Raw genomic sequence first — 27933 nt, 5'->3', positions numbered from 1 at the left:
GAACACTGGGGAAACACGGTGAAGGACTATATGGTTCTTAGGTGAGAGTTATGTACTGTCTTTGGAACATTTCCGTCAATCTAAACTCCTTTGCTTCCAAAGTAAAAAGGTTATTGAATAAATAATACAGTGGTTAACTCCTAACTCAGTATTCTGGAAAGCCAGTGGCTCTGAGCTGAGCCTGTTCTCCCTTCGCTAAACAAAGATTCAGTTCAGTTCAGTTCAGTCGCTCAGTCGTGTCCGACTCTCCGCGACCCCATGAATCACAGCACGTCAGGCCTCCCTGTCCATCACCAACTCCCGGAGTTCACTCAAACTCATGTCCATCGAGTCGGTGATGCCATCCAGCCATCTCACTCTCTGTCGTCCCCGTCTCCTCCCGCCCCCAATCCCTCCCATCATCAGAGTCTTTTCCAGTGAGTCAGCTCGTCGCATGATTAGCAGCTGTTATAGGAGCACAGTGGAATGCTATTCAGTCTTAGAAAAGGAGAAAGCACTCCCACCATAACAACATGCTTGCACCCGGAAGACACTGTGCTCAATGAAACACACCAGGCACAGAGAGACAGGTATGGCATGCTCTCACCTGGGTGTGCAATCTAAAATAGTCAAATCCACAGAAGCAGAGCGCTAGAATGGAAGTTTCCAGGGGTTGGTGGGAAGGGGGAGGGAGATACCAGGACACGTTGGTCAAAGGGTACAAAGTCTCCATCATACAAGATGAATGACTGTAAGTTCTGAAGATGGAACACACAGCACAGTGACCATAGGCAACAATGTGGAAGTGTTATTCGCTTGGTCATGTCCGACTCTCTGCAGCCCCACAGACTGTGGCCCACCAGGCTCCTCTGTCCCTGGGATTCTCCAGGCAAGAATACTGGAGTGGGGTGCCACTTCCTTCTCCAGGGGACCTTCCCGACCCAGGGACCGAACCCAGGTCTTTCACATTTCAGTCAGATTTTTTACCGCCTGAGCCACCAGGGAAGCCCATATAGGCAACAATACTGTATTGTACACTGAAAATTTGCTAAGAGGATAGAAATTAAACCAAATCTTCTCAACACACACAGAAACTATGTAGGCATGGTGGATTAAATTATTTAGCTTGTTTGGAGTGGTCTTTTCACAAGGTATACATATATCAAAACATCAAATTGTATGCCTTAAATATATATAATTGTATATGTCAAAGATATCCAATAAAGTTATTTTAAAAAAATAAAAAGAAATATACATACCTTTTGTTTGTGAGCCTGTAAGTCACAAAGAAAAATGGTTTAAATAATGGCCTTGATCATCAGTTTATGAGAAACAAATAAAAATTGTACCTCAACAACAAAAAGATTCAATAGTATCAAACTGTGTTCTCAGTAGAATAAGGATTGAAGGGAATAACTTTCTCATGTAGGACTCAAGGTGATTTAATGCAAGTTCTTGTACCAGCTGAAGATACCTCATGGATCACCAGTGATAAGAGTCTCATGCACTAGAAAATATTAGATCAGGGGCAAGTACAAACATTCTTAGATGAGAAGCAAGTAGGGGTCATCACTCATGCCTCCACGTAAGAGATAAAGCAGAGAACTACAAAAGTATTACCTAACACACAAGAACAGTGGGGGAAAATATTAACCCAAGTGACTTTGACCCTAAATGACTGCCATTCAGCTTAGCCAATTCTAGTTGATGGTCCCATTAACAGAAAGATGTTTAGTTCTTTCGGTCAAAGACGCCTTAGGAACACAAACAAGAGATTGGTCAGCAACATAGCAGTATCCATGGTAACAAGAAACCACCCACAGTACCCTCCACCCTGACTCTCCTCTGCAGGCGTGTCCAGTCCTTCCCCATGGTACCCTGTTTATTTCTGAGCGTCATTAGGAAAGAAGTGACCATAAACGATCTTCTGTGTCATTCAGTATCAAGTTCAACATGACAGCGTCATACGGATATTCTACATGAAGGGATACGGGGCTGCTTTCAGAGACGTCACCCCCAGAATTCAGAACCATCCAACAAACACTCATGCCAGGCCAGCCCCCACCCACATCCTGGAAGGACAGACATCAGTGGAACACAGTGAAGGAGTCTCGTTCTGTTGGGAAGCCATCCTCTAAAACTCATCTAAATATCTTTAAACCTGAATTGATGTTTGACCCTATGGGATGGCAGGATAGCAGAACCGATCAGATCTGGGATCAAATCCTGGCTCTGCGATCATGTAGCTTGATGTGCCTGCCCAAGTTATTTAACACCCCCCCCAGGCAATGGCAAGCCACTCCAGTACTCTTGCCTGGAAAATCCCATGGATGGAGGAGCCTGGTAGGCTGCAGTCCGTGGGGTCGCTAAGGGTCGGACACGACTGAGCGACTTCACTTTCACTTTTCACTTTCATGCATTGGAGAAGGAAATGGCAACCCACTCCAGTGTTCTTGCCTGGAGGATCCCAGGGACGGGGGACCCTGGTGGGCTTCTGTCTGTGGGGTCGCACAGAGTCGGACATGACTGAAGTGACTTAGCAGCAGCAGCAGCACCAAGTTTCAGTTCCTTCCTCTGTTAAGTGGGGCTAATAACAGTATAAACTGCATAAGATTAAATGATAGAAAGTATACATGGGACATGAAGAGCTAGCCGTGAGGGTAACAGTCTCTGAACAATATCCATGGCAATGTCTATAATTTCTGCGAGAATCAAATCCAATTATGTGGTTGCTGCAAACCTGACTGATCACCCAGGGAACTTTTTAAAATATAAATTCCTAGTCTTCCACACACCTGAGAAATTCTAAATTGGGCCAGACTGGGGCAGTACCCAGGAACCTACAGCTCCACAATATACGTTTACAGAGTTTTACAGTGCCGAGTCTGTAGTAGGCACTCAATAAATACAGGCCTCATCCCTGGCCTGGACTATTGCAACAGTCTCCTAACCACTCACTTGTGTCCACTCTTATCCATGTGTCCACCTCCAGAAGCCAGTGGAATCCTTTAGAAACGTGAAATCATGTCACATCACTGCCCCCAAACCCTCTACAACTCCCCATTTCTTACCGAATAAAATTCATGAACAAGGCCCTACATCAGCAGCTCCTGGGCACACATTAAAAATACCTAGTGAGTTTGTGAACAATACGTAGGCCTGGCCTAACCCCAGCCCAGCAGAATCAGAACCTCTAGGGGTAGGGCGCAAGTAGGGTCATTACACAACATAGAGGATGCCCAGTTACAGTGGAATTTCAGACACCCATTGAATAGCTTTTGGGTATAAGTATGTCCTGGGAAATATGGGGACATATTTATACTTTAAAAGTATCTATTTCTTGTATATCTGAAATTCCAGTGTAACCGAGTATCCTGTATTTTCATTTGCTAAACCTGGAAACCCTAGGCCACACATTAGCCTTTCTAAAAAGCTCATAGTGGGGCTTCCCTGGCAGCTCAGTGGTAAAGAATCTGCCTGCCAATGCAGGAGACACAGGTTTGATCCCCAGTCAGGAGGATCCCACATGCTGCAGGATCGCTTGGCCTGTGAGCCTGTGCTCTGGAGCCCAGGATCACGACTGCTGAGCCGAGATACTGCAGCTACTAAAGTCCGAGCACCCTGGAGTCCATGCTCTGCAAGAGGAGAGGCCGCTTCAGTGGGAAGCCAGCCCACCGCAACTAGACAGTGGCCCCACTCAGCACAGAGAGGAGCGCGTGCAGCAACAGAGACCCAGCAAAGCCAAGGGTAAAGAAAGAAATAAAATTAAATTATGTATTAAAGAGAGTTCACAGTGAAACGGCCCGCATCACCTCTCTAAGTTCATCTATTCCTCTCCCTCAAATCCCTCCACTCCATCCTTCTCCTTTAAAGAGTCAGCTGCCTTCCCCGTCTCTACAGCTCGCAGTTGCTGTCTGCCTGGGATGCCCTGTCTGTATCAGACACCAGCAAGCCTCCCTGACCTCTGCAAGAGCACCCCCTCCCAGGGTTCTCCTCACCCTGCCTTACTGTGTCTTTGTAGTAATCACACAACATGATGTATTATTTGTTTGGCTGTCCATCTCCCTTCCCCCACATCCTGGACTGTCAGCTCCATGACTTGTTGGAGACACTTTGGTTCTTTCCTCGCTGTCTCTGCAATGCCTAGAACCCTGCCAGCTACTCAGTAAATTCGGGCTGAATTAGTTAATGGGGGATAAAAAGACTCTTCCTTCCAGCACAACTCCCTAAACACTCCTTCGGGAGGAGCTGATAGCTATCTTGACTGAACCGGGTCTTGCTTGTGGCACACGGGATCTTTAGTTGCGGCATGCAAACTCTAAGTTGTGGTCATGTGGGATCTAGTTCCCTGACCAGGGATCGAACCCGGGCCCCCCTGGACTGGAAGTGTGGAGTTTCAGCCCCTGGAACACCAGGCACGTCCCAGCTCCAGTAGAGGTAGCTTTTACTGAGAATGAGAGCAGCTAATGTTTCCTGAGCTTGTCCTGTGTGCCAGGCAGCATTCAAAGCACTTCATCTGCATCTTTCATTCTATGACAACCCTTGTAGGAACCATGATGATCCTCATTTTAAGAGGAAGAAAGTAAATTTTTCAACAGCAGACCTCAAAAACCTCCAGTGCATACACCAGAGGGACAAAGGTACTTTCTCTACGTTTCCTTCCTGTACCCTGGATTCTGGGTCAGGTCCCATGTGCTGTTCATTGTTGGGGTGGGGAGGAAACTGGGGTCAGGGGTGAACACTCCGCAAAGCTGTAACTGCTCCAATGTCTAGAGTCAAGAGCGTTTGACACAGGGTCTCTCTTGAACTACGGACAGGGCAAGGCTGTTGGGCAGAGTGGTGCCTGGAACCACAAAGCCAATCTGGCTAAAAGAGACACTGAGCCCAGGATGGCTGGCTGGAGGTTTTCTGTCCATGTTCATGTCCATGTAGTTATTAATTCTGCAACTGACAAGGCTTGTATGCTCAGAGATATACCTCCCATGCCTCCGAGGGGTGCACACCAATTTGACCCTCACAATGGCTGCATAGGAAAGGAGAGCTGCTGTTCTTTGTCCTGAGTGCCCAGTGAGATGAGGAGACAGAAGCCTAGAACATTCCACAAGATGCGTGAGTCACAGGCTTCTTGGAAGCTGGTCTCTGACCCTGACCAGTGCCTTTTCCACTCACAGCACTGGGCTGTCTTCACCTGGAGGAGCAGCAACAGCCTTGTGGCCACAGTGGCTCACCTGGGCTCATCACTAGTGCTTCAGAGGCAGGAGACGGATGGGCCCTGGGCTGAACACTTTCTCCCCTGCGGACAGAAGCTCCGCAACAGTGGCATGACGAGACAGAAGCTCCGCAACAGTGGGATGACGACGGAGGCTTGGCCCTGCCCAGAAAAAGAGATAAGAGACCATATATTCGTCATTCTCAAGAACTCCCTGACCGCACATGTACAGAAAGGCTGCTTGGAGGTCAAAAAGGGAGGGGGGATCACCGCATAGTAAGTGATATCAAGTACCCATAAGCGTGTTCCTCAGAATCCACCTTGGCTGAGAGATGAGCAAGGACACGTGGGAGGATCCTGAAAGTGAAACTGATGCTCGCTCAGTCATGTCTAACCCCATGGACGGCAGCCCGCCAGGCTCCTCTGTCCGTGGGATTTCCCAGGCAAGAATTCTGGAAGTGGGTAGCCATTCCCTTCTCCAGGGGGTCTTCCCAACCCAAGGATGGAACCCACATCTCTCACATTGCAGGCAGATTCTTTACCATCTGAGCCACCAGGGAAACCTCAGACAGGATCCTGAAATACACCAAATACAGACTCAGAATCAGGCAAATCAAAATGATTGGTCAAAGAAAACCCGGAAAAAATGCCCCATAAAGGTAATTCAAACTACCATGAGGATGCAGGTTAGCAACTCTTTCTGAGTACTGTACTCTTTTTTACCTCCTAATAAACACCTCACTTGTTTAACTACTTTCTATCTTTGTGGGAATTCTTTTCTGCACAGCCAAAGGGTCAGGGCCTTGTCACTGGCCACTGGCCAACCTAGTGGCTAGGATCTGGTGCTCTCACTAAAGGAACCTGACCTCAATCTCTGGTCTGGGAACCCAAGCTCTGCTTCAGTCACTGCAGGCCGAGGCCACCTGAGATCACTGTGACTTCGGCACAACCTTGACCTAAGCCTCAGTTTCCTTTCCTGTAGAATAGGTGTGATGAGAATTCACAGGATTGCTAGAGGAATAAGGTCCATTCACACTTTTCTGGGCTCCAAAATCACTGCAAATGGTGACTGCAGCCATGAAATTAAGACACTTGCTCCTTGGAAGGAAAGTTATGACCAACCTAGACAACATATTAAAAAGCAGAGACATCACTTTGCCAACAAGGGTCCATCTAGTCAAGGCTATGGTTTTTCCAATAGTCATGTATGGATGTGAGAGTTGGACTATAAAGAAGGCTGAGTGCCGAAGAATTGATGCTTTTGAACTGTGGTGTTGGAGAAGACTCTTGAGAGTCCCTTGGACTGCAAGGTGATACAACCAGTCCATCCTAAAGGAGATCAGTCCTGGGTGTTCTTTGGAAGGACTGATGTTGAGGGTGAAACTCCAATACTTTGGCCACCTGATGTGAAGAGCTGACTCATTTGAAAAGACCCTGATACTGGGAAAGATTAAGGGCAGGAGGAGAAGGGGATGACAGAGGATGAGATGGTTGGATGTCATCATCAACTTGATGGATGTGGGTTTCGGTGGACTCCAGGAATTGGTAATGGACAGGGAGGCCCAGTGTGTTGCGGTTCATGGGGTCGCAAAGAGTCAGACACGACTGAGCGACTGAACTGAACTGAACACATTCGTTATATCATTCTGAACCAACTACTAGGTTCAGAATCATTCCCAGTCCCTGGGGCTGACTGACTCTCCTGGCTTTTAAATTCTAGTGGGGACGGCAGGCAATAAACAGAAACGGGAAGATAAACCAAAACAATTTCACAAGTGAGAAGCACTACAGTTAACATAGAACAGAGTGGGAAGCCTGGAGTGGGATTTCCCAGGCACTTAAACAATACCTGGCACATAGTAGGTGTTCAGAACGATTTGTTCGCTGACTGGACGTGCTGGGTGGATGGGGAAACCTCACAGATGCCACGCTAAGGGTGGGGGTGGGGGGTGTGGAGGAGGGTGAGGAGGGGAGTCAGAGGCATGGAGAGCCAGGGTCGTAGCACCAGGCAGTTCAGTTCAGTCGCTCAGTAGTGTCCGACTCTTTACGACCCCATGGACTGCAGCAGGCCAGGCCTCCCTGTCCATCACCAGCTCCCGGAGCTTGCTCAAACTCATGTCCATCGAGTCGGTGATGCCCTCCAACTATCTCATCCTCTGTCGTCCCCTTCTCCTCCCGCCTGCAATCTTTGCAGCGCCAGGCAGGGGAAACCTCAAAGGCAAAGAAACGGAAGGGAAACTTGACAGCATGGATAGATCTCAACGCTCTGTGAACTTCACAGGGCTGCCTACCAGGCGGGAAGGCTGTGTCGGTGGCCGGCTCTTTGATTTCACATCATCTGCTTTTCACGACTCCCCCCGGGGGGCCGCGCGGCTCTCCGCGCGGGGGGACCGAGAGTCCGGCGCGCACTTTCCGCAGCGCCGAGCCCGCGAGGGCGCCGCGCGGGCCCCCGGAGCGAGCTCGGCGCGGGGCCGGCGGGCCACTGCCCGAGCCGGGCGCCCCGGGACGCGCGCCGGGCCCGGAGCCGGAAGCGCCGGGAGCGCGCGGGGCGCGGCCGCAGCAGCCCGGCCCCCGCCTCCGGCCGCCGCCACCTCCAGGTAAGGGGCGCGCCCGCCGGAGCCCCCGCCCCGCGCCGCCCGGCCCGCGGCCCGCGGCCCCCGCCCCACCGGCCCCGGGGCCAAGCGCGCGGCGGCGGCCCGGCGCAGACCGGCCCGGACGCGAGGCCGCCGGGCGGCTTCCTGCCCTCCGTCCGAGCCGGAAGTGCGCTAGAGCCACACGCCCTGGCCGCAGATGGGGACACTGAGGCCGGGCCGCCCCTGCTCAATGAGGACTCTGGGCCGGGCCACGGCGGGGACGGTGCTTGCCCAACCCAAGGTCACCCGGGGTCGCCGGGCTTCCCCTTGGCTCACGGGGCCCCTCGGGCGCCCCTCACCCCGCCGCCGTCTGGGCCTGCAGTCTTATGAGCTTTCAGGAGGCACTTAACTGGGAGGGAGGAGAGAGTGTTGAGAATAACCTCTGGAGAAAAGGCCCCGGGGTCACAGGGAGCCCAGGTGGCCTCCTCCTGACTCCTGTTAGAGGAAGGATGAATTTCTGCTACTGATTTACTAGCTTTGGCGGGGATTTTACACCTGGGTAAGCTGAGGCTCAGAGAGAGGAGGGAACTTCCCCAAGACCACTCGACTGGGAAGGCGGTCAGGATAAGAACCTGGGTTCTCCGATTCCAGAGCCTGACCCAGCACCTGGCACAGAGGAGGGCCTCACACAGACACACACCCCGCTCCAGTCTCCTGTCTGCCCTGCTTAGGGTGGCGCAGGAAGGCAGGGCCACAGCCCAGCGAGACTCCAGGCCTTGGTCTGGACACCACTGCCTAACACTGCGTGGGAGTCAACAGTGAGTTCTCTGTTAACTAACTCAGCCTTCCTTTCAGGGCAGAAACGTGAAGCCCTTTAAGCTTTGGGGGCGTCCACCAAATATTTATTGAACGCCTACTATGTACAGTTTAGGCATTGAGAATACAGCAGTCGGCAAGACTGCCCTGGGGGAGGTGGGCGAGCAGTAGTGGGGTGGGGGTACCTTGCAAAGAGTGGAATAAACCCTGCCCTTCAGCCTGAGAGGGAGGAGGGAGGAGGAGGAGCACTGGAATCTTCTCCCCCTGTAGTCAGAGAAGAGGGCAGGAAGAGATGAAAGCTCACAACTCCAAGTCCTCTGAGTCTCTGGCCCTGCCGGGCCTTGTTTGGGATGCTTTGCCAGCCTGAGCTCCCCCACCCCCAGGGATTTGGGAGGAGGGGCTGGGTGGGTAGAGGGCAGCCCTGAACTGACCTGAGTCTGGAAAGCTGCTAGCCGTGTGATCTTGGGTGTGTTGTTCTACCTCTCTTGGCCTGTTTTCTCATCATACGGCAGGAGTCACGATGCTCCACAGCATTGGTGGTGCTGTGCTGAAAGGCTTGGGAAGTCGTAAGCAGGGTACAGGCTGTGGCTCACATCAGAGGCCTTGCCGAATCAGGCGTGAGCCAGGGTGTAGTGTTTATTTAGAGACTCTAGTGACCCTGTGGATAACCTGTGAGTGCTGTCTGTAAAGAAATGTAAGAGGCAGAGCGGAGTGGCTGAGTTGAAGGCTGGGAGCCTGAGTTTCCCTGCTTTGCTGTCTCAGGAAATAGAGTGTGTGCCACCATCTGCATTTCAGCTTTCAGAACCTTTACAGTCACATGTACTGCATCACACAGAGGTGGCTCAGGCCCTCAGTCTGCAGCTGCCAGAGTCATGCTGAACAAGCTAAGTGACCTCTCTGTGCCTCGGTTGCCTCACCTGTAAAATACCTGTCCCCAGGGTTGTCATGGGGACGAAAGAGGCCAAAGCCACAAAGGGCCCAGTGTAAAGCTGCCACCCTGGGAGCCTTTTCAAGGCTAGCCTTTCCAAGGCCTAGGAGTGGTTGGATGGCACAGTTGGCTGCCTTGGTTGCCGTGGCCGAGCATGTACCAGAATGGCACCATTTAGACACTGGGGGTACAGCGGTCCACAAGACGCATGCCGCCCTGGTTGGGGTGGCGGGGAGGGAGGTTCATCACGGTCACAGCCTGGAGAGTTTCTCGTGAGCCTGAAATCACCTTTCCCTGCTCTGGGACCACAAGGCTACAAGTGGCTGGATCAGCCTCCTGGGCCCACACGTGTGGGACCTGAGAAGTGCCATTGGGTGGTTTATCCTCACTCCATCCTTTATGACCTGATGGCTTTGTAACCATTGCTGTACATTTTAAACCGCGGCAGCAGATGAAATGGGGGGGAGGGGGGGCTCGCTGCCTTGAGTATGTTACAACGAGCAGAAAGGGGCTAGAAAGGGTATTGAACCCACCTGCCACTTTGCCACCCTCCTCTTGACAGCCAGACCTATCCAGTTGTACCACCCTCTGCTCAAAACCCTTCTGTGGCGTCCTACTTTCTCAGGGTAAAGAACAAAAACCTCAGCATGGCCCATGAGGCCCTGCGCCTGGGCCCCACCTGCGCCTGGCCATCTCCTCCAGCTCCGTCTCAGACCACTCTATCAGCCCTCTGCGCTCAAGCGCGCGGCTGCCCAGGCTCTTCTGGATTGCTTCTCCTCCCTCACCTCCCTTTTTCCAGGCTAACACCTCATCCATCAGATCTGATCCCAACCCTGACTGGCATTCCAAGTTCCCCGGGCCACAGGACTTCCCCAGGTAAGTGGGAGGTTTATGTCAAAGTGTAATTATACTTGTGTGTAATTGTGTAGGATATCACTGGGATTAATTTCAGCTTCCACCCGGTCACACGCTCCCACCTCCAGCTGTAACCCTGATGATTTCTGGGGCTGCTGGGAGTTTGCTCTGAGATGCTCAGTGACGAAATGTCTTTGGGAGTAGCTCTTGAGCGCACATGTGGACTTGCTTTGTCTAACCTTCTGTTGTCCTGCATCAAAAAAGGAAACTTGCAGACATCGCTTCTTAGTTGTGAGGGCAGGTGTTCATTCATTCATTCTGCTCTACCAGGCACTGTTCTCGGAGACGTCAGGGAACGTGGCACAAAAGCCACTGCCCTTACGGAGCTTTCTCTAGTGAGGGAGACAGAGCACAACCAAACAAACCTATCAGCCACTGCCTGGTGGTGGCCAATCGGATGCAGAAAAGCCACACGGGGCAGTGGTGGCACATGCTATCTTGCACCTGCATAAGGAGGCGCTCTGCTGAGGAGGTGGGAAAGCACAGGTGTCCTGGGCATCATCCACTGCCGCCCTGACCATCCTGGTTGGGGAGACAGGCATGCAGGCAACCAGCCTTCGTGCCTGAGAGGAGGTGAGGCCCCTCAGAGAAAGCATAAGCAGCACTTCAGAGGTGGCAGGATGGATAAATCCCAGAAGCCTCATGGCAGCCCCTGAGACCCCTCAGTAAAATGGAGGTGGATTTAGGTCTCAAGTCACATGCACCTGGGGAGGTGTATATCCCGGTCCTGCCATTTGCCACCTGTGTGGCCCTCCCCTCTGTGAGCCTCAGTTTTTCCCATCTGTAAGGTGGGGACAGTGTTGGTCTCTTCCTCGTAAGGCAGTGGTGAGGCTGAAATGGGATCAGGAGAGTAAGTCTGCAGGAGATCGTCACTGGTTTTCTTACTTGAATTTATGGTTGTATGGGCCTCCATCGCTGCCTGCAGGCTTGCTCTGGTTGCAGCGAGCAGGGGCTGCTCTCCAGTTGTGTGTGCGCTTCTTACTGCGGTGGCTTCTCATTGCAGAGCACAGGCTGTAGGTGCAGGGGCTTCAGTAATGTGTGCAGGCTCAGTAGCTGTGGCCACAGGTTGCTCCTCAGCATGTGGGATCTTCCTGGAGAAGGGGTCAAACCTGTGTCTCCTGCATTGGCAGGTGGACTCCCAACCACCAGACCACCAGGGAAGTCCCTGATTTTATTTTTAAGCTGTGCTTTTGAAGAAGGGGGCTCCTCTGGTAGCTCAGATGGTAAAGAATCTGCCTGCAATCCTGGAGACCCGGGTTTGATCCCTGGGTGGGGAATATCCCCTGCAAGAAGGCATGGCAACCCACTCCTGTATTCCTGCCTGAAGAATTCCTTGGACAGGGGAGCCTGGTAGGCAACAGTCCGTGGGGTCACAGAGTCAGACACGACTGAACGACTAAGGCTTTCACTTTCACTTTGAAGAAGGGCATTATTTGGAGATGAGGATCCACACCAAGGAAAAAAAACAGCTTGAGCTGCGTCCCAAGGCGGGAAACCCAGCACAGGCTGAAAGGAGCAGGCGGTTCAGCTTGGGAGAAGGCTGGCCAGAAGGGGAGTGGAGGAAAATAACGTTGAAAAGTAGGGTCGTTAATGAACCAAACTTGAATCTGTTCACTCTCACAGACCAATCTACTGTCAATCTACGGAGACCCGTTGTGGTAAAGGAAAAAGTGCAGCATTTATTATACAGTGGCAGATCAGGAGTTCAGGGCAGCCATTCTCAAAAAAAACCAAAGTCCCTGATGAGTTTCAGGGAAGCGTTTTGGTTTTGTTTTGATGCATAGTTGATTAACAGTGTTGTTAGTTGCTGGTGTATAGCAAAGTGATTCAGTTATACATATAAATATACACAGTCCTTTTTCACATTCTTTCCCATTATGGTTTGCTGCAGGAAATTGAATGGAGTTCCCTGTTTTATACAGTAGGACCTTGTTCATCTGTGTCTGCGAGTCTTTCTGTTTCATAGAGGAGTTCACTTGTGGCATATTTCAGATTCCACATACAAGTGATATCAAACAGTATCTGTCGTCCTCTGACTGACTGACTTCACCTGGTGTGACAGTCTCTAGGCCGTCCGTGTTGCTGTAAACGGCATCATCTCATCCTTTTATGGCTCAGCAGTGCTCCAGTGTGTCTGTTTAATGCATCTTCTTTATCCATCCGTTGTTGGGCATTTAGGTTGCTTCCTGGTCTAGGCTATTGTAAATAATGCTGATATAACATTGGGACGCGTGTGTATTTTTAAAATCATAGCTTGTTCTGGATATATACCTGTGAATGAGATTGCTGGATCATATGGCAACTCTTATTTTTGGTTTTAAGGAACCTCCATACGGTTTTCCATAGTGGCTGCGTCAATTTTCAGGAAAGCGGTTTTAAAGACCAACTGAAGGAGGGGAGTCACAGGGCGTGTGATCAGTCTGTGCACAGGTCTCTGAGTGGTTGGTGGTGAGGTCACGGGGTGGCATCACAGGGGTTAACGTTAGCAGGCCTCAGGCTCCAGGAGGTCTGGGGGCTGTGTTCTTGCGGTCATCGAGTAATTACATCCTTCCATTTGATAGGGGTTTTATCATCTGTAAAACAACTCAGGGAATGTGTATCAGATACTCTTATCTAAGGACTTCAGGGAAGGACTAAGAATTTTTGACTGCCATATGACTGGTTCACTGTTTAAATTGTTACCAGTTCTCCTGGCCAAACTGCTACTTTTGTCATGACACAGTCCTTTCGATCATGAATTCTTGGCTCCGGGGAGGCCTGGGAAACTACAGCTTTTCCATAAACAAGAGGCAGTCGGAGGACATGGGCAAGAGGGTCTGTCACGTAAAGGCCCTGTAGGTCCTGCTCGGTTCAAGGTGGAGCCAGTGAGATTCTAATGTGGCAGTTTTCAGATTGTGTTAGAAATCTTTTGGGCCACCTCAGGGTATAAAGTAGACCAAAGAGGAGCAGTGTAGGCTCTCCTTGAGCTGAGACCCAGGCACACGTTCAAATGCCACATCACTTATGCAGTGACCTTTCCATTTATTTGTCAGGGCCTCTTTCTCCATCTATAAAACAGAGATAATAGCATCTACCTTATAGAATTATTGGGAGGAAATGAGATGGAAAAGAGTGGCATATGGCTAACATTTACCAAGTACTAATAGTTATAATTTTTTAATTAAAAAAATTAATTGTGATGAAATACACAGAATATAAAATTCACCCTCCTAACCATTTTCAAGTGTGCAGTTCAGCACCATTAGGTATAATCACGTTCTTCTGCAGTCAGTCTCCAGACCATTTCAACTTGCTAATCTGAAACTCTGTACCCACTAAACAACTTCCCCACCCCCTCCCCAACCGCTTGCAACCCCTACTTTACTTTCTATCTCTACGATGTTGGTTACTCTAAATAGCTCGTATAAATGGAGCTACACAGTGTTTGTCTTTCTGGGACTAGTAGATTTCATTCAGCATAATGTCCTCAAGGGTTATCCATGTTGCAGCGTGTTAGAATTTCCTTCCTTCTTTTAAGGCTGAAAAATGTTCCGTTGTATGTGTATAACACGTTTTGTTTATCCTTTCATCCACCGATGGCCACTTGGCTCGCCTTTTTTTGTTGTTGTTGTTGTCACTGAGTCTATGTCCAACTCTTCGAGACCCCATGGACTATATCATGCCAGGTACCTCTGTCCTTCAGTATCTCCAGGAGTTTGCTCAAATTCTTGTTCACTGAGTCGGTGATGCCATCCAGCCATCTCATCCTCTGTTGCCCCCTTCTCCTCCTGCCTTCAGTCTTTCCCAGCATCAGGGTCTTTTCCAGTGAGTTAGCTCTTTGCATCAGGTGGCCAGAGTATTGGAATTTTAGCTTCAGCGTCAGTCCTTCCAGTGAATATTCAGGGTTGATTTCTTTAGGATTGGCTGGTCTGATCTCCTTGCAGTCTAAGGGACTCTCAAGAGTCTTTTCCAGCACTACAGTTTGAAAGCAGCAATTCTTTGGTGCTCAGCCTTCTTTATGATCCACTGTCACATCCATGAGTGGAAAAACCACGGCTCTGACTATACTGATTTTTGTCAGCAAAGTGATGTCTCTGCTTTCAAATACACTCTCTAGCTTTGTCATAGCTTTCTTTCCAAGAAATAGGAATCTTTTAATATCATGGCTGCAATCACCATCCATGATGATTCTGGAGCCCAGGAAAATAAAATCTGTCACTGCTGCCACTTTTTCCCCTTCTATTTGCTATGAAATAATGGGACCAGGTGCCATGATTTTAGTTTTTTTAATGTTGAGTTTCAAACCAGCTTTTTCACTCTCCTCTTTAGTTCCTCTAAAGGCTCTTTAGTTCTTCTTTGCTTTCTACCATTAGAGTGGTATCATCTGCATATCTAAGGTTGTTGATATTTCTCCTGGCAGTCTTGATTCCAGCTTGTGCTTCATCCAGGCTGGCATTTTGCCTGGTGTACTCTGCTCCACCTTTTAGCTGTTGTGAAAAATGCTGCTATGAATATGGGTGTACAAATACCTTTTTGAGACTGTGCTTTCAGTGCTTTTGGGTATGTAACCAGAAGTGGCATTGTTAGATCATTTACTGTTACAATTTGAAGGTGGACATGGATGGCAAGTGTCTTCTCTTGCCCCTCAGAGTAGGAGAGGTCCCTGGGACCCTGTGGACCAATTTGAAAACCGGTGAGTCAAATGAACCATTGCAGACTTTGCCATTTCTCCCCCTTCCTTGCCAGGCAGATTTGCCTCTTTAATTATATTTTAGTTATCCCTAGTGGAAACCACCCTTCATTCAGCAGATGTTTATCGGTTCCTACTATGTTCCTTGTGGGCAGAGGGAGATAGACAGTAAGCAGTGAACATAAACCAGGAAAGGATATGGTGTGTCAGATAGTGAGGCCTGTTTTGGCCCAGGCAGAGGAGCCGGTTGACAGGGATTGGGATGAGAGGCTGGGGGTGGCATGGTTTCCCTGAGCTGTGAGATTTAAGCAAAGACCAGAAGGAGAGAAGGGAGTTGACCATGTGGTTATCTAGGGGAAGAGCATTTCTGGCAAAGGGAGCAGCCAGTGCAGAGGCCTTGAGGTGGGAGCACGCCTGGCGGGATCCACTGGCAGCCAGGAGGATGGTGTGTCTGGAGCCAAATGAGTGGAGGAGAGGGGAGGAGAAGGGCAGGGTGCACGTGGCCCGGTGGTCACCGTAAGGAGCCTCTGGGTGAGAAGGGAGCGGCTGGGGGTTTGGAGCAGGGGAGGGACGTGATCTGACTCTCGTTTGAGTGGAGCTTTCTAGATGCTGTGGGGTGGATAGCTGGGGGTAAGGGCAGAAAGCGGTGGGAGAGCAGGCTCCTGCCGGAGAGATGATGGCAGCTTGTACTCGGCTGGGAGTCAGGGAAGAAGGGCGCGATGATAAATGAGGCCGAAACACCCGAGAGCCTGCGCGTCCACCCTCGAGCACCCGTCACCCTTCCCGCCCCGCCGCAGCCCCCGACCCCTCCTCCAGGCTCCCAGAGCCAGGGTGGGCCGGAGCTTGCCCTCCATGTCAACGCCCTCTTGTTCTTTCCAGTCCGTGCTGGGATTGTCCAAAACCCTCCGGGTTCTTCTGTGTTGAAACTGTTGACTGGACACTTCCTGAGATGGTGCATTTACCACCGACTTCCAGTTTAACTTCCTGTTAGAGGTATAAAATGAATGGGTTTGTCTCCTAAAATGCTGAGAGTGGGGAGTAAGCTGGGCCTGCCTAGGACCCCCACTTCTAGGACCATGTCAAGATTGTCTTGTTGTGTGTGTGTGTGTGTGTGTGTGTGTGTGTGAACTACAGTCTTCAGAATTTCTGGTTAAGAACGGTGCTGTAGCTGTTTGTTACAAAGGATTTCTTTGGCCCGATGCTTTTCCTTCTCCTTGGGTCCAGAATAATTAGTCCTCAGCCTTCCTCTGCCGCTGTAGTCATCTCTCTAGTAATGCTTATTTTTAAAACAGATGTATATGTTATTCATTTATTTATCAATTGGCTGCATGGGGGTTTAGTTGCAGCATGCAAATTCTTAGTTGCGACATAGAACACTGGCTCTTAGTTCCTCAGTCCAGAATGGAACCCGGGCCCCCTGCACTGGGAGTGTGGAGTTTCAGCCACTGGACCACCAGGGAAGGCCTCCCTACTGATGGTTATTTCACTGTACTGCAGACTCATTTAAAAATTCACCTGTGGCCATTTACCTCAGAAAAAGAGGAAGAAAGAGAGAAAAAGGACATCACATCCCAGCTGCACCGGGTTCCCCTACCCCCAATCCACCTGCCAACACACACACACATCAAAACTTAAAAAAAAAAGGCCACAGTTGGCTCGCTTTTAAGAAAAACAAGAGAAGTTCATTCTTGCGTGACATCTTTTAAAGACTCGGTGATGCAGAACTTCCCCAACCAGGGATTGAACTTGTGCGCCCAGCTGTAGAAGTGCAGTCTTAACCAGTGGACCACCAGGGAAGTCCAAAGGCCTTGGAGTTTTAATGATGATTTAAAGGACTTTCGGGGCTTCCTTGGTGGCTCAGTGGTAAGGAATCCACCCACCAATGCCCAAGACTCAGGTTTGATCCCGGGGTCAGAAAGATCCCCGGGAGGAGGAAATGGCAACCCACTCCAGTACACTTCCCTGGAGAATCGCGTGGACAGAGGAGCCTGGCGGGCTGCAGTCCACGGGGTCACAAAGAGTCAGACACGACTGAGCGACTAAACAGCAACAACAAAGGATGGTATTGACCGCAGCTGATTTTCTCCTCAGCACTAACTTTGGGGCTTCTGCCGCTCCACGAAGGAATCCCACTGCATCGTTTATGGCGTCCATCAAGAAATGTGGGTCGAGCACCTCCCATGGGTGCCTGTAGAACCCAGGACAGAGGTTTGGGAACGGCCATCTCCCCCTGCTACTGACAAAAATAACCCAGCCTGTGTTTTCTTTGGTGACTGATAATATGACCTGTAAGACAAAAGTCATGACTGTGCTGCAGTGAAGCATGCGCGTGTTCCAGACTGGCCGCCTCCACCCCACCCCTGGGCCGAGAGTCCCGCCTGGACCGGTGTCCTCCCTGGGCGCCTCCCATGTGCATGTCGTTTCCCTGAGCGACGGGGCTCTCCTGGGTCAGAGGGGCCCTTTCTCAGGGTTCCTGGCGATCTTCGTGTCACCTGGGACAACACCCCCAGAGAGTCGGGACTAATCAGTGACGTGCTGAGCCAGGGTGCTGCTGGACGGGCCCTGTACACGTGAGGTGGCCCCGGGCACAGAGGCACCTTCAGCCCTGACCAGCAGGGTCTGTTTCTCACTGCAGGAATCCAGCACCCGTTTGCTGTCTCTCTCAGAATCAGTCCAGCTTCTCAGACCTGCTTGAGACTCTCGGTTCAGCTTTGGACTGGATCCTGATCCCTAACCAGACCAAGGAGTGGAGGCCACTGAGGACCAGTATATACAATTCAGGTGGCACCCTCCGCCTCCAACCTCAACCGCCACCACACTTCCCTCGATTGCAAGAGTCTGGGGCCCGTCCCATCCGACTGGCCAGTCTGTGGAGCTCCTCCACCCCACCTTCACGGATGGCTGAGAGTTGCCCTTGTCCATCTTGTTGATTACAAGACCTGGTGGTCAAAGGAATGGGACTTAATCATGACCTCACCCACACTGGCTCAGCTGAGCCACATGGGGCCAGGGCTTTGTGAGATAAAGCACTCCCCTTCTAGTGATCAAAAACACGACAATTTTTAATTAAAAACAATTTTTTTTTAATTATTAAAGCTCTAGTAGAGACTTCTCTGATGGCCCAGTGGTAAAGAATCCACCTTGGGATGCAAAGGACTTGGGATCAGTCCCCAGTTAGGACAACCTAGCGTCCCACAAGCCACAGAGCGACGAAGCCCACCTGCCACACCCCACATGCTCTGGAGCCCCTGCCCCACGAGTGGAGAGTCCACACACCATAGCGGAAGAGCCTGTGTGCCACGGTAAGACCTGACTCAGCCAGATAAATAGGTAAATATTGTTTTTAAAAAAGCTCTAATAAGCTTGCAACAGGAAAATGTTAGAAATCCAGAAAAACAGAATAAAAACCAATTACTTTTAGGCCTACAGCCCTGCCACCAAGAGAAAAGGATCAGTAACATTTTTTTTGTTTGTTTAAGTAGAGGATAATTGCTTTACAGTGTTGTGTGGGCTTCTGCCATACAACAGAATCAACCATAAGTATAGATATATATCCCCTCCCTCTCAAGCCTCCCTCCCACCCCTCTAGGTCATCAGAGAGGGCCAGGCTGGGCTCCCTGTGTTATATAGCAGCTTCCCATTAGCTATCTGTTTTACATATGGTAGTGTGTATGTTAGTAAAGAATCCGCCTGCAATGCAGGAGACCCCAGTTCAATTCCTGGGTCAGGAAGATCTGCTGGAGAAGAGAAAGGCTACCCACTCCAGTATTCTGGCCTGGAGAATTGCATGGACTATTCAGAGTTGGACACGACTGAATGACTTTCACTTACATATGGTAGAAGTGAAGAGGAACTCAAAAGCCTCTTGATGAAAGTGAAAGAGGAGAGTGAAAAGGGTTGGCTTGAAGCTCAACATTCAGAAAACAAAGATCATGGCATCTGGTCCCATCACTTCATGGGAAATAGATGGAAAAACAGTGGAAAAAGTGTCAGACTTTATTTTTTTGGGCTCCAAAATCACTATGGATGCTGATTGCAGCCATGAAATTAAAAGACGCTTACTCCTTGGAAGGAAAGTTATGACCAACCTTGATAATATATTAAAAAGCAGAGACATTACTTTGCCAACCAAGGTCCGTCTAGTCAAGGCTATGGTTTTTCCCGTGGTCATGTATGGATGTGAGAGTTGGACTGTGAAGAAAGCTGATCGCCGAAGAATTGATGCTTTTGAATTGTGGTGCTGGAGAAGACTCTTGAGAGTCCCTTGGACTGGAAGGAGATCCAACCAGTCCATTTTAAAGGAGATCAGTCCTGGGTGTTCATTGGAAGGACTGATGCTAGAGCTGAAACTCCAATACCTTGGCCACCTCATGCGACGAGTTGACTCACTGGAAAAGACTCTGATGCAGGGAAGGATTGGGGGTGGGAGGAGAAGGGAACGACAGAGAATGAGATGGCTGGATGGCATCACCGACTCTGTGGACATGAGTTTGAGTGAACTCCGGGAGTTGGTGATGGACAGGGAGGCTTGGCGTGCTGTGATTCATGGGGTCGCAAAGAGTCGGACACGACTGAGCAACTGAACTGAACTGAATGTCAGGATCATTAACATTTTGATGTATTGCCTTGTAATCTTTTTGCTCTGTGAAACATTTTAGAAACGTAGCTGGCACCGTATTGTGTATCCCGCGGTGTACTGTTAACCACCTCCCTGGAAAACAGACTCCCTTCATTTGTGGCGCTTGCCAGTCTCTGCGATGGAAATAGCCCCTCTGTGGCCCGTTTCAGGCTCCCAGCATCACTGAACTCAGAGCTGGGAGAGATGCCAGTCTGAGCGGACATCGGCACACCATGCTGTGATTTAAAGTCGTCATCTGTCGGGGACGTCCCTGGCAGTCCAGTGGTTACGACCTCTGCTTCCAGTGCAGGGGGTGAGTGTCCGACCCCTGGCTGGGGCGCTAGGATCCCACATGCCTCCAGGCCAAAAAACCAAACCATAAAACAGAAGCAGTATTGTAACAAATTCATAGACTTTACAATGGTCCCCATCAAAAAAAAAATATTAAAAATCTATCCATTCTGATCTTATAGTCAATACACAGTCATTATTGAAAATTCATAAAATTTAAACATATATAGAAAAGATTAAAATCATACAGAATCTGCAGCCACCACCACCCCAGTGCACAGTCACTGTCAGCCACCCTGATGTAAGTCCAACATCCCCTCCATGCAGGTAGAGACAGAAACAAAAGAACTGTCTTCAGAGTTCACAAGCAATACATCTCTGTGACACTGGGGAAATCCAGAAGAGTCTCTGGCACCCGACCATCCAGAGATCCCTGTGATGACTGTTCTAGACATTGTGCGTGTCTGTCTTTTTAATGTGGTTGCACTCGTGGCTTGAATCTCCTGGTTGATAGTCATTCTACGTGCTTGTGCCTCGTAGGGAGGTAACATCCAGGGGAAGGGTGTTGTCACCGTTAATTGATTAAAACCCTTTGGAGGGTTTAGGGTCTGCACTTCCACTGCAGGGGCCTTGGGTTCAATCCCTGGTCTGGGAACTAAGGTTCTGCATGCCATAAGGCACGGCCAAAAAGGGGACTTACAGGAGCTTGAAGAGGCAGAAGATATCCTGGCTCCTTGAACATAGAAAGTGGCCTGTTAGGAGGAAGCTCAGATGATTTGAGGTTTGGGTCTCTGAGCATCTTTTTGGTTCTTCAGAGGCACCTCCTCTCCTCCCCTGCTGGGCTCTGGGACGTCTCTGGGTAAGTCCAGATGCTGGGCCTGTGTTCCATCTGCCTTCCTCATCTGACACTCGAGGGGAGGGGAAGAGTGCCTTTCCAGAGAGAATAACCAGGAAAATCTAGCTTTTGCTTACGCCTCAAAACTAGTTCATTATTTGCTCCTGTCACAGGCAATTTCTGAACACTCACCCTGTGGCACACAAACGGTTAGGCCCCGGAATACTGGTACGGAGGAGATCCAGTGCCAGCCCTCTGCCGCCAAGCTAACCAAGCAGTGGGTGCGGCACCCATGGCTCAGGGTGTGAAGACCTGGAACCGACGATTCATGCCAAGAGCCAGGCTGCACTCAATGAATGATCGATGCTTACAGACCTGGGGGGCAAAGGCCGGAAGTAGGGTCAGGGCTCCCCTGAGCCCCGGGACTAACCTCCCTCTTTCTCACAGGCCTCCTCCCAGTCCCACACCCTATGGACCCACAGGCTGGTTTTTCTGGTTTGTTCCTCCAGGGCAATTTGCATATTTCTCTGACGAACTTACAAGAATCTGGACAGCCTGTTTTCAGACTTAGAAGGGAAGCCCAAGGTTGTTTCTTGAAATCTGGGTAAGTATTAGATAAGGTTTCTTTCTCTTCAGAACCTCTGTCATTATTTAAAATGATCTTTCTTTTTCAGTGTTTTCTTTCCATTTTCTTTCCAACTCCTCGTATGAAGTAGAATGATCTTAATTTAAATGTTTTGAGTTTAGGTGTTGTCTGTCTCCCTGCTACAGTGAGTCTCCATGGGGGAAGGTGGTCGTCTGTGTGTTAGTCACTGCTGGGTCCCCAGCACGTAAGACAGCACCTGTGCATATTTGCTGTACTTACCTGGTACGTGTTTGGTCAATTAACTGATTGATTTGGAGTGGAGGCGAATATTTATTTTGGGTTTATTTTAACTTAAGGTTCTCAAATCCTGCAGCAGTGTCCCACTGCTTTTTCTTTCTAACTGATTATGGACTCACAGGCAGTTGCAGAAATAGCACTGGGAGGTCCAGCGTGCCCTCACTCAGCTCTGCACGTGGCCTGGCCTTCACAGTCAGGTTGGACTTGGTCCCGCAGGGTGTAGCCCCTGGCAGCTTCCCCTCCAACCTCCTTTCTTCCCTCCCCGCCTCTACACCCACCCATTGTCCAAGCGCTGGCTCCACTGAGCATCCTTTTGGTTCTTCGAAAGCATCTTCTCTCTGCGTTTGGGACTGACACGTTGTGTCCTCCACCGGGAATATCCTCTTCCCACTGACCCCACCCCGCCTGAGGTCACCTCCTCCGGGAAGCCAGCTCTGGGTGTCTGTGTGTCTGTCTGTCTGCGTTTCCGCTGCCACAGCCTTCATCCCACTGGCTTGCCGCCATCTGTGTGCCGTCTCTACCGCACTCCTGTTTCTCCTAGATTGCCCTCCCCGGTCTGCCTTAGCTCCTGCAGGCCGCTGCTGGAACGGCCTTCCGTCTGATACGTTGTCACCGCTCCTTCCTCGTCACGTCATGCTCCCCTCAGCCTGATAGCTCATCCCTGACAGTCACTGAGGATTTAACTGAATATTTATGCGTTTGTCTCCTTACTTACTTATTACTTGGGCTTCCCTGGTGACTCAGGTGGTAAAGAATCCACTTGCAGTGCAGGAGACCCCAGGTTCTCAGTGCAGGTTCAGTCCTTAGGTGGGGAAGATCCCCTGGAGAAGGGAATGGCAACCCACTCCAGTATTCCTGCCTGGAGAATCCCATGGACAGAGGAGCCTGGCGGGCTGCAGTCCATGGGGTTGCAAGGAGTTGGGCACGACTGAGCGACTACCGCTTTCACTTGTTACTTACTTACTTAGCAGACTGTTAAGAGCATGGATCATGCATTCAGTTCCTCTGAAAAAAATCTCAGTTCCACCACCTACTAGCTATATGATTATGGGCGAGTTACTTAAATTATTATGATTATGACATATCGGTATAGTATTGCCTGTCTCCCTCCTGAATGTGAGCCCCATAAGGGCAGGGAATTTGTCAGTTTTGTCCCGTGATCTGCCCCAAGGCCTCCCGGAACAGGGCATCCTGCATCATATACCCTTCTTCATGCATCCAGCAAGTAGTGATTGAACACCAACCATATTCCATGGCTGGCTCAGAAAGTTAGGGGTACAGCAGTGAAAAAACAACCCGGGGCCTGCCTCAAGAAGTTTGCATTCTAATTATGTACACAAGTAAATAATCTAAAAATACATTACTTAAGACGGAAGTAAGTGTTACAGAAATAGAACAGGGGTGCTGGGTTAGAGAAGCAGAGTAGCTTGGCCTGGGGGATCAGGGAAGGCCTCTCACAGGAGGTGACATTCTGGCTGAAGCCAGAATGATGTGAAGGACAAATGCAAAGCGTCCCGGGCTGGGAGGACAGCGGGTGCAAGGCCCGGGGGAGGACCAGCTTCCGTATTTGAAGGGTGAAAACACAGCCAGCGTGGCTGTAGTGCGGTGAACAAGGTGGGCATGGGGTGTGCAAGCCGGGGTTTAGAGGCGGGCAGAGGCCAGATCAGGACTGTGTAGGCCACCATGGAAGGACTAGTCCTCCTCCTGGGGCGATGGGAGGCCTCTGGAGGACTTTAAGCAGGTGAGTGACATGACCGCTGCATATGCCAGCAAGGCCGCTTGGGCTGTTGTGCAGAGAATGGATTTATAGGGGCATCATGAGTAGCAGCAGCAGCAGCATGAGTGTATTTTGTTGAATGAGTGGGTGAACGAATGGATGGATTTGGCCTGAGCTGAGTTCTTCGGGCACTCAGCACACCGTCTTCCCTGCCATGGTTAGAGGCAGGCCAGCTTAGGATTCTCTGATTAGAAGGCTGTTTCTTCTTGAGCTGAGAACTAACATAGGGTTCCCCAAATACAAGCCCAATAAAATACCACCTTGGGCTCCTCTGGGCAGGAGCAGCAATCACTCCAGTCTCCAAATGGCACATGGTGGTGTTGATTAAAGGTGGTAGGAATTGCCAAGACATCAAGACCAGGCACTGCCCCCGTCATCGTCTTAGTTCATGGTTTGTTGCTGTTCCCTTTGTCCACTGCCATGGTCTGTGCTGATTGTCTGAGCCAGAGTTCAGTTCAGTCGCTCAGTCATGTCCGACTCTCTGCAACCCCATGGACTGCAGCACACCAGGCCTCCCTGTCCATCGCCAGCTCCCAGAGCTTGCTCAAACTCATGTCCAGCAACTCGGTGATGCCATCCAACTGTCTCATCCTCTGTTGTCCACTTCTCCTCCTGCCTTCAATCTTTCCCAGCATCGGGGTCTTTTCAAACGAGTCAGTTCTTCACATCAGGTGGCCAAAATATTGGCGTTTCAGCTTCAGCATCTGTCCTCCCAGTGAATATTCAGAATTGATTTCCTTTAGGATGAACTGGTTTGATCTCCTTGAAAAGCTGTGACCAACCTAGAGAGCACGATGAAAAGCAGAGACATTACTTTGCAGACAAAGGTGTGTCTAGTCAAAGCTATGGTTTTTCCAGTGGTCATGTATGGATGTGAGAGTTGGACCAGAAAGAAGGCTGAGTGCTGAAGAATTGATTCTTTTGAACTGTGGTGTTGGAGAAGACTCTTGAGAGTCCCTTGGACAGCAAGGAGCTAGAGAAATCCACTCCAAAAGATCTCGAACCTGGGTTCCTAGAGCAACCATTGGAGGCCAGTCTTGCTGGGTGACATTGGGCAAGGTCTCAACCTGTCTGGGCCTCAGTTTCTCCATCTGAAATAAGGGGAGGAGAATCCCTGTGCCTGATGCAGAGGAGAGGACGTGGGATTTGGAACCAAAGTCTGGTTTGATTTTCATCACGTACTTACTGTGTGACCCTGGGGAGACCACGTGACCTCTCTGAGCTGACAGTTACAGGAGTCGTAATGCCTCACATACTACTTAACCTTACATGGCAATTGTAAGAATTAAATGGATTTAAAGTGTTTTGTAAGCTGTTACCTGCTGTCCAGATGTTGGTTTGTGGCTTTTAACTAGCTCAGAGTTATTTTGAAAAACAGATGCCATGTTAGTTGCCGACAAACTTTTAAATAACCCCTCCACAGATGTAATATTTTGAGAACAAAAGATTTTATTGCTCAGCTGGATGAGAATGAGTTGTGAGCCAAAGTCAGTGTGGCATATGGGTATTAAACTAGAAATCTCTGGGCAATAAGACGAATGTTTAAAATGGAGATGGTGCAAAACAAACAAAAAAAAAACCAAGAGACGGTGGGTGAGATGTTTGGCTGAGCGGTCTAGCTTTGGGTTCTATTCTGCTGTTTCCTGGCATGTGACCCAGGTCCAGATCCCCCTCCTCTGAGCCTGCTCCCCAGGAACAGGGAGACACTGGGTCCTGTGTTAGTGCCTGGCTCGTCAGGCTAGCTGAGGCCGTGTGTGCTAACCTGCTAAAGCGGCTCCCTTTGTTGCCGCTTACTCTTGTTTATGCACCTCGCTGTGTGCCAGGCACTGTGCTGAGCATTTGTTTGTTTGTTGATTATTTTATACATTTATTTCTTTAACGTGTATGTAGTATGAGCCTGGTGCCAAGCTCTGTTTTCAGTGCTTTATAAATACAGACTTGCATGGCAGTGTTCCTCGTTGCTTCCACAGATCTTCCAGACACCTACTATTACAGTCCGTTTGTGGGTGAATGAATCTAAGTACAGAGAGGTCGAGTTTCCTGAAGTCCCACACCTATGAGAAGGAGCCCCTTGGGTTCACACTGTCTGGTCCTGAGCCTGCATTTGTATCCACGGTACCTGTGGTCACAGCTGGCTACCCTTCCTGGTACCCCCTCCCAGGGCCCTTGGAGGCCTGGCTTGGCTTGGTTTGTCCCCACCCCTGCCTTCCCTCCGTCCACTTCAGCCCCTGGCAGACGGAGGGCAGGGAGACCTTACTCCCTCCCCGCCCCTTTTTTTGTGGCTGTGCTGGGTTTCTTTGTGGCATGCAGGCTTCTCTCGTGTGCCACATGGACTCTAGAGAGCACAGGCTCAGTAGTTGCAGTGTGTGGGCTTAGTTGCCCCGCAGAATGTAGGATCTCAGTTTCCCAATCAGGGATCGAACTCACGTCTCATGCATTAGAAAGCAGATTCTTAACCGCTGGACCACCAGGGAAGCCCCCTCAAAATACAGATCTTAAGTGTACAGTCCGGTGGATTTTAAAATCACCACCTGGGTCAAGATATGGAACGTTTTCATCACCTAGAAGCCTTTCTGTATCCCTTCTGAGACAGTATTCCTCCCAGTGACAACCTCTCTTCTGACCCTTCTCACTATAGATTGGTTTGACCTATTCTCCGAGTTCATATAAACATAATTCTACAGTATATACTCTAGCAAATGACTGTCTGCTTATCATTAAGATTCACTCCTGTTGAAGTCTGTGAGTCAGACTTTGTTCTTTTTCCTTGCTGTGTAGTATTCCGTGGTATGAATAGACATAGGTTGTTTATTGGGTGAACGTGTGGGTGGTTTCGTTTAGAACTATTATGAATGAAATTTCTCTGAGCATTCATGTACATGTCTTTTGGGGGGACATAAGCCCTCATTTCTCAGGAGTGGAATTGATGGGGTGTAGGGAAGACATTTGTTTAATTTTAGTGGATAAAGTGAGACCATTTTACCCACAGTTGTACCAAGTTACGTTTTCACCAGCTGTGTAAGAAAGTTCTATTTGCTCCTTATTCTGTTAGTATTATAGTCTTTTTTAATTTTAACCATCCTGATAGGTGAGTGGACTTGGGCTTTTTTCCTTTTAAAATTTGTTTGGCTGTGTGCGGTGTTAGTTGCAGGATCTTTAGTTTCGGCATTCAAGCCTTTGGTTGCAGCATATGGGATCCAGTTCCCCAACCAGGGATTGAACCCAGGCCTCCTGCACTGGGGGAGTGGAGTCCGAGCCACTGGACCACCAGGGACGTCTCTCACTGGAGTTTTAATTTCCGTGTCCTCAGTGACTAATTCACACTCCCGCCAGTATATACGGAAGTTCTATCTGTCTTTTTTCTTCGTCAACACTTGGTGTTGTCAGGCTTTTAAATTTAACCATTCTGATGGGTGAGTAGCCTTGTCTTACTGGGGTTTTTACTTCTGTTTCTCTGATTCATGATGATATTGAACACCTCTGCGTGAACACCACTTTTGTGAAGATACGTGATATCTTTTGTGAAGTACCTATTCAGGTCTTTTGCTGATCTTAAATTCGCTTTGTTTCTTTTTCTTAGTGACTTGTAAGAGTTGTTATCATTCTGGGGATACTCAGCCTCTGTGATAAACACATTTGAAAATATCTCCCCCTCCTACACCGCCCAGTCTCTTAAAGATGATAAATAGAAATGTATCATTTGAATGAGGGCTGATTTATCCATTTTTTCTTTTTTTTTTTTTAATTTATTTTATTGGAGGCAAATTACCTTACATTAATATATTGGTTGGTTTTGCCATACATTGACATGAATCCATGTGTCCTGTTGAAGGAGGCTTTGCCAAACTGCTGAAAGCAGTCTTTCACTGGGATTTTTCCCTACAGGACTGGAAATGGCCACAAGGGACGGGTCGGGCCGGAGGCTGCCCCAGGTGGCTGAACCGGGTGTGGAGGGGGAGCCACGTCCACCCACGGGCCGGGAGTTGACTGAGGCCAACCGCTTCACCTACGCCGCCCTCTGCAGCATCTCCTTGTCCCAGCTCTTTCCGGAGCCCGAGCAAAGGTGAGTGCTTCTATCTCACAGAGGGATATTTCATGGAGCTGATTTCTGGCAGCCTTCCAGGTGCTGCCAGACGGTACCAAGAGGAGAAAGCTGTTGTCCTTGCCTTTAGGGAGCTCACTACATCGTAGGGGGACAGGATCCCTCATTCGGTACCCACTCATTTATACCCTCACAGACATTTAAGGAGCACCTGCTGTTTGACCAGGCACCGCTTGAAGTACATGGAAAGGGTACGTGAATAAGATCAACAGGGCCTCCTCTGCCCCTGCACTCAAGGACACCCCCTGATAGCGGCACAAGATGTCTGTGCATTCAGTGAGCACCTACTGTGTACTGAGGATTGTGCGAGGCCCTGTGGAGAAAGCAAAGAAAAGCAA

The 27933-nt window shown here is 49.7% G+C and overlaps 1 protein-coding gene across 14 annotated transcripts in view; it reads left to right on the top strand.

The window, feature by feature from the left end:
* The first annotated feature begins 7649 nt into the window (after positions 1–7649).
* The window catches only part of TMCO4 (transmembrane and coiled-coil domains 4), a 107694-nt gene continuing 87410 nt past the window's right edge, over positions 7650–27933 (top strand). For 2 of the 14 annotated variants that reach the window (XR_016038996.1, XM_088843136.1), the window contains exons 1-3: positions 7917–8579; positions 10131–10381; positions 27379–27556. Coding sequence is in view for 12 of the 14 variants with exons in the window: in XM_088843136.1 (XP_088699262.1) it covers positions 10153–10381; positions 27379–27556 (407 nt within the window). In the remaining 2 variants the exon portion in view is untranslated. Of the gene's footprint in view, positions 7786–7905; positions 8580–10130; positions 10382–15968; positions 16083–21342; positions 21438–27378; positions 27557–27731; positions 27787–27933 lie in introns of those variants that run through there. The other 12 variants (XM_088843165.1, XM_088843161.1, XM_088843148.1 and 9 more) reach the window with 12 other exon arrangements.

This window comes from Moschus berezovskii, chromosome 2 (genome assembly GCF_049115385.1).
Source record: "Moschus berezovskii isolate FMDL1 chromosome 2, NW_MosBer_1.0, whole genome shotgun sequence".
NCBI lineage: Eukaryota > Metazoa > Chordata > Mammalia > Artiodactyla > Moschidae > Moschus > Moschus berezovskii.
Note: the sequence above shows the minus strand (reverse complement) of the source record. Positions and strands in the feature narration are given on the sequence as shown.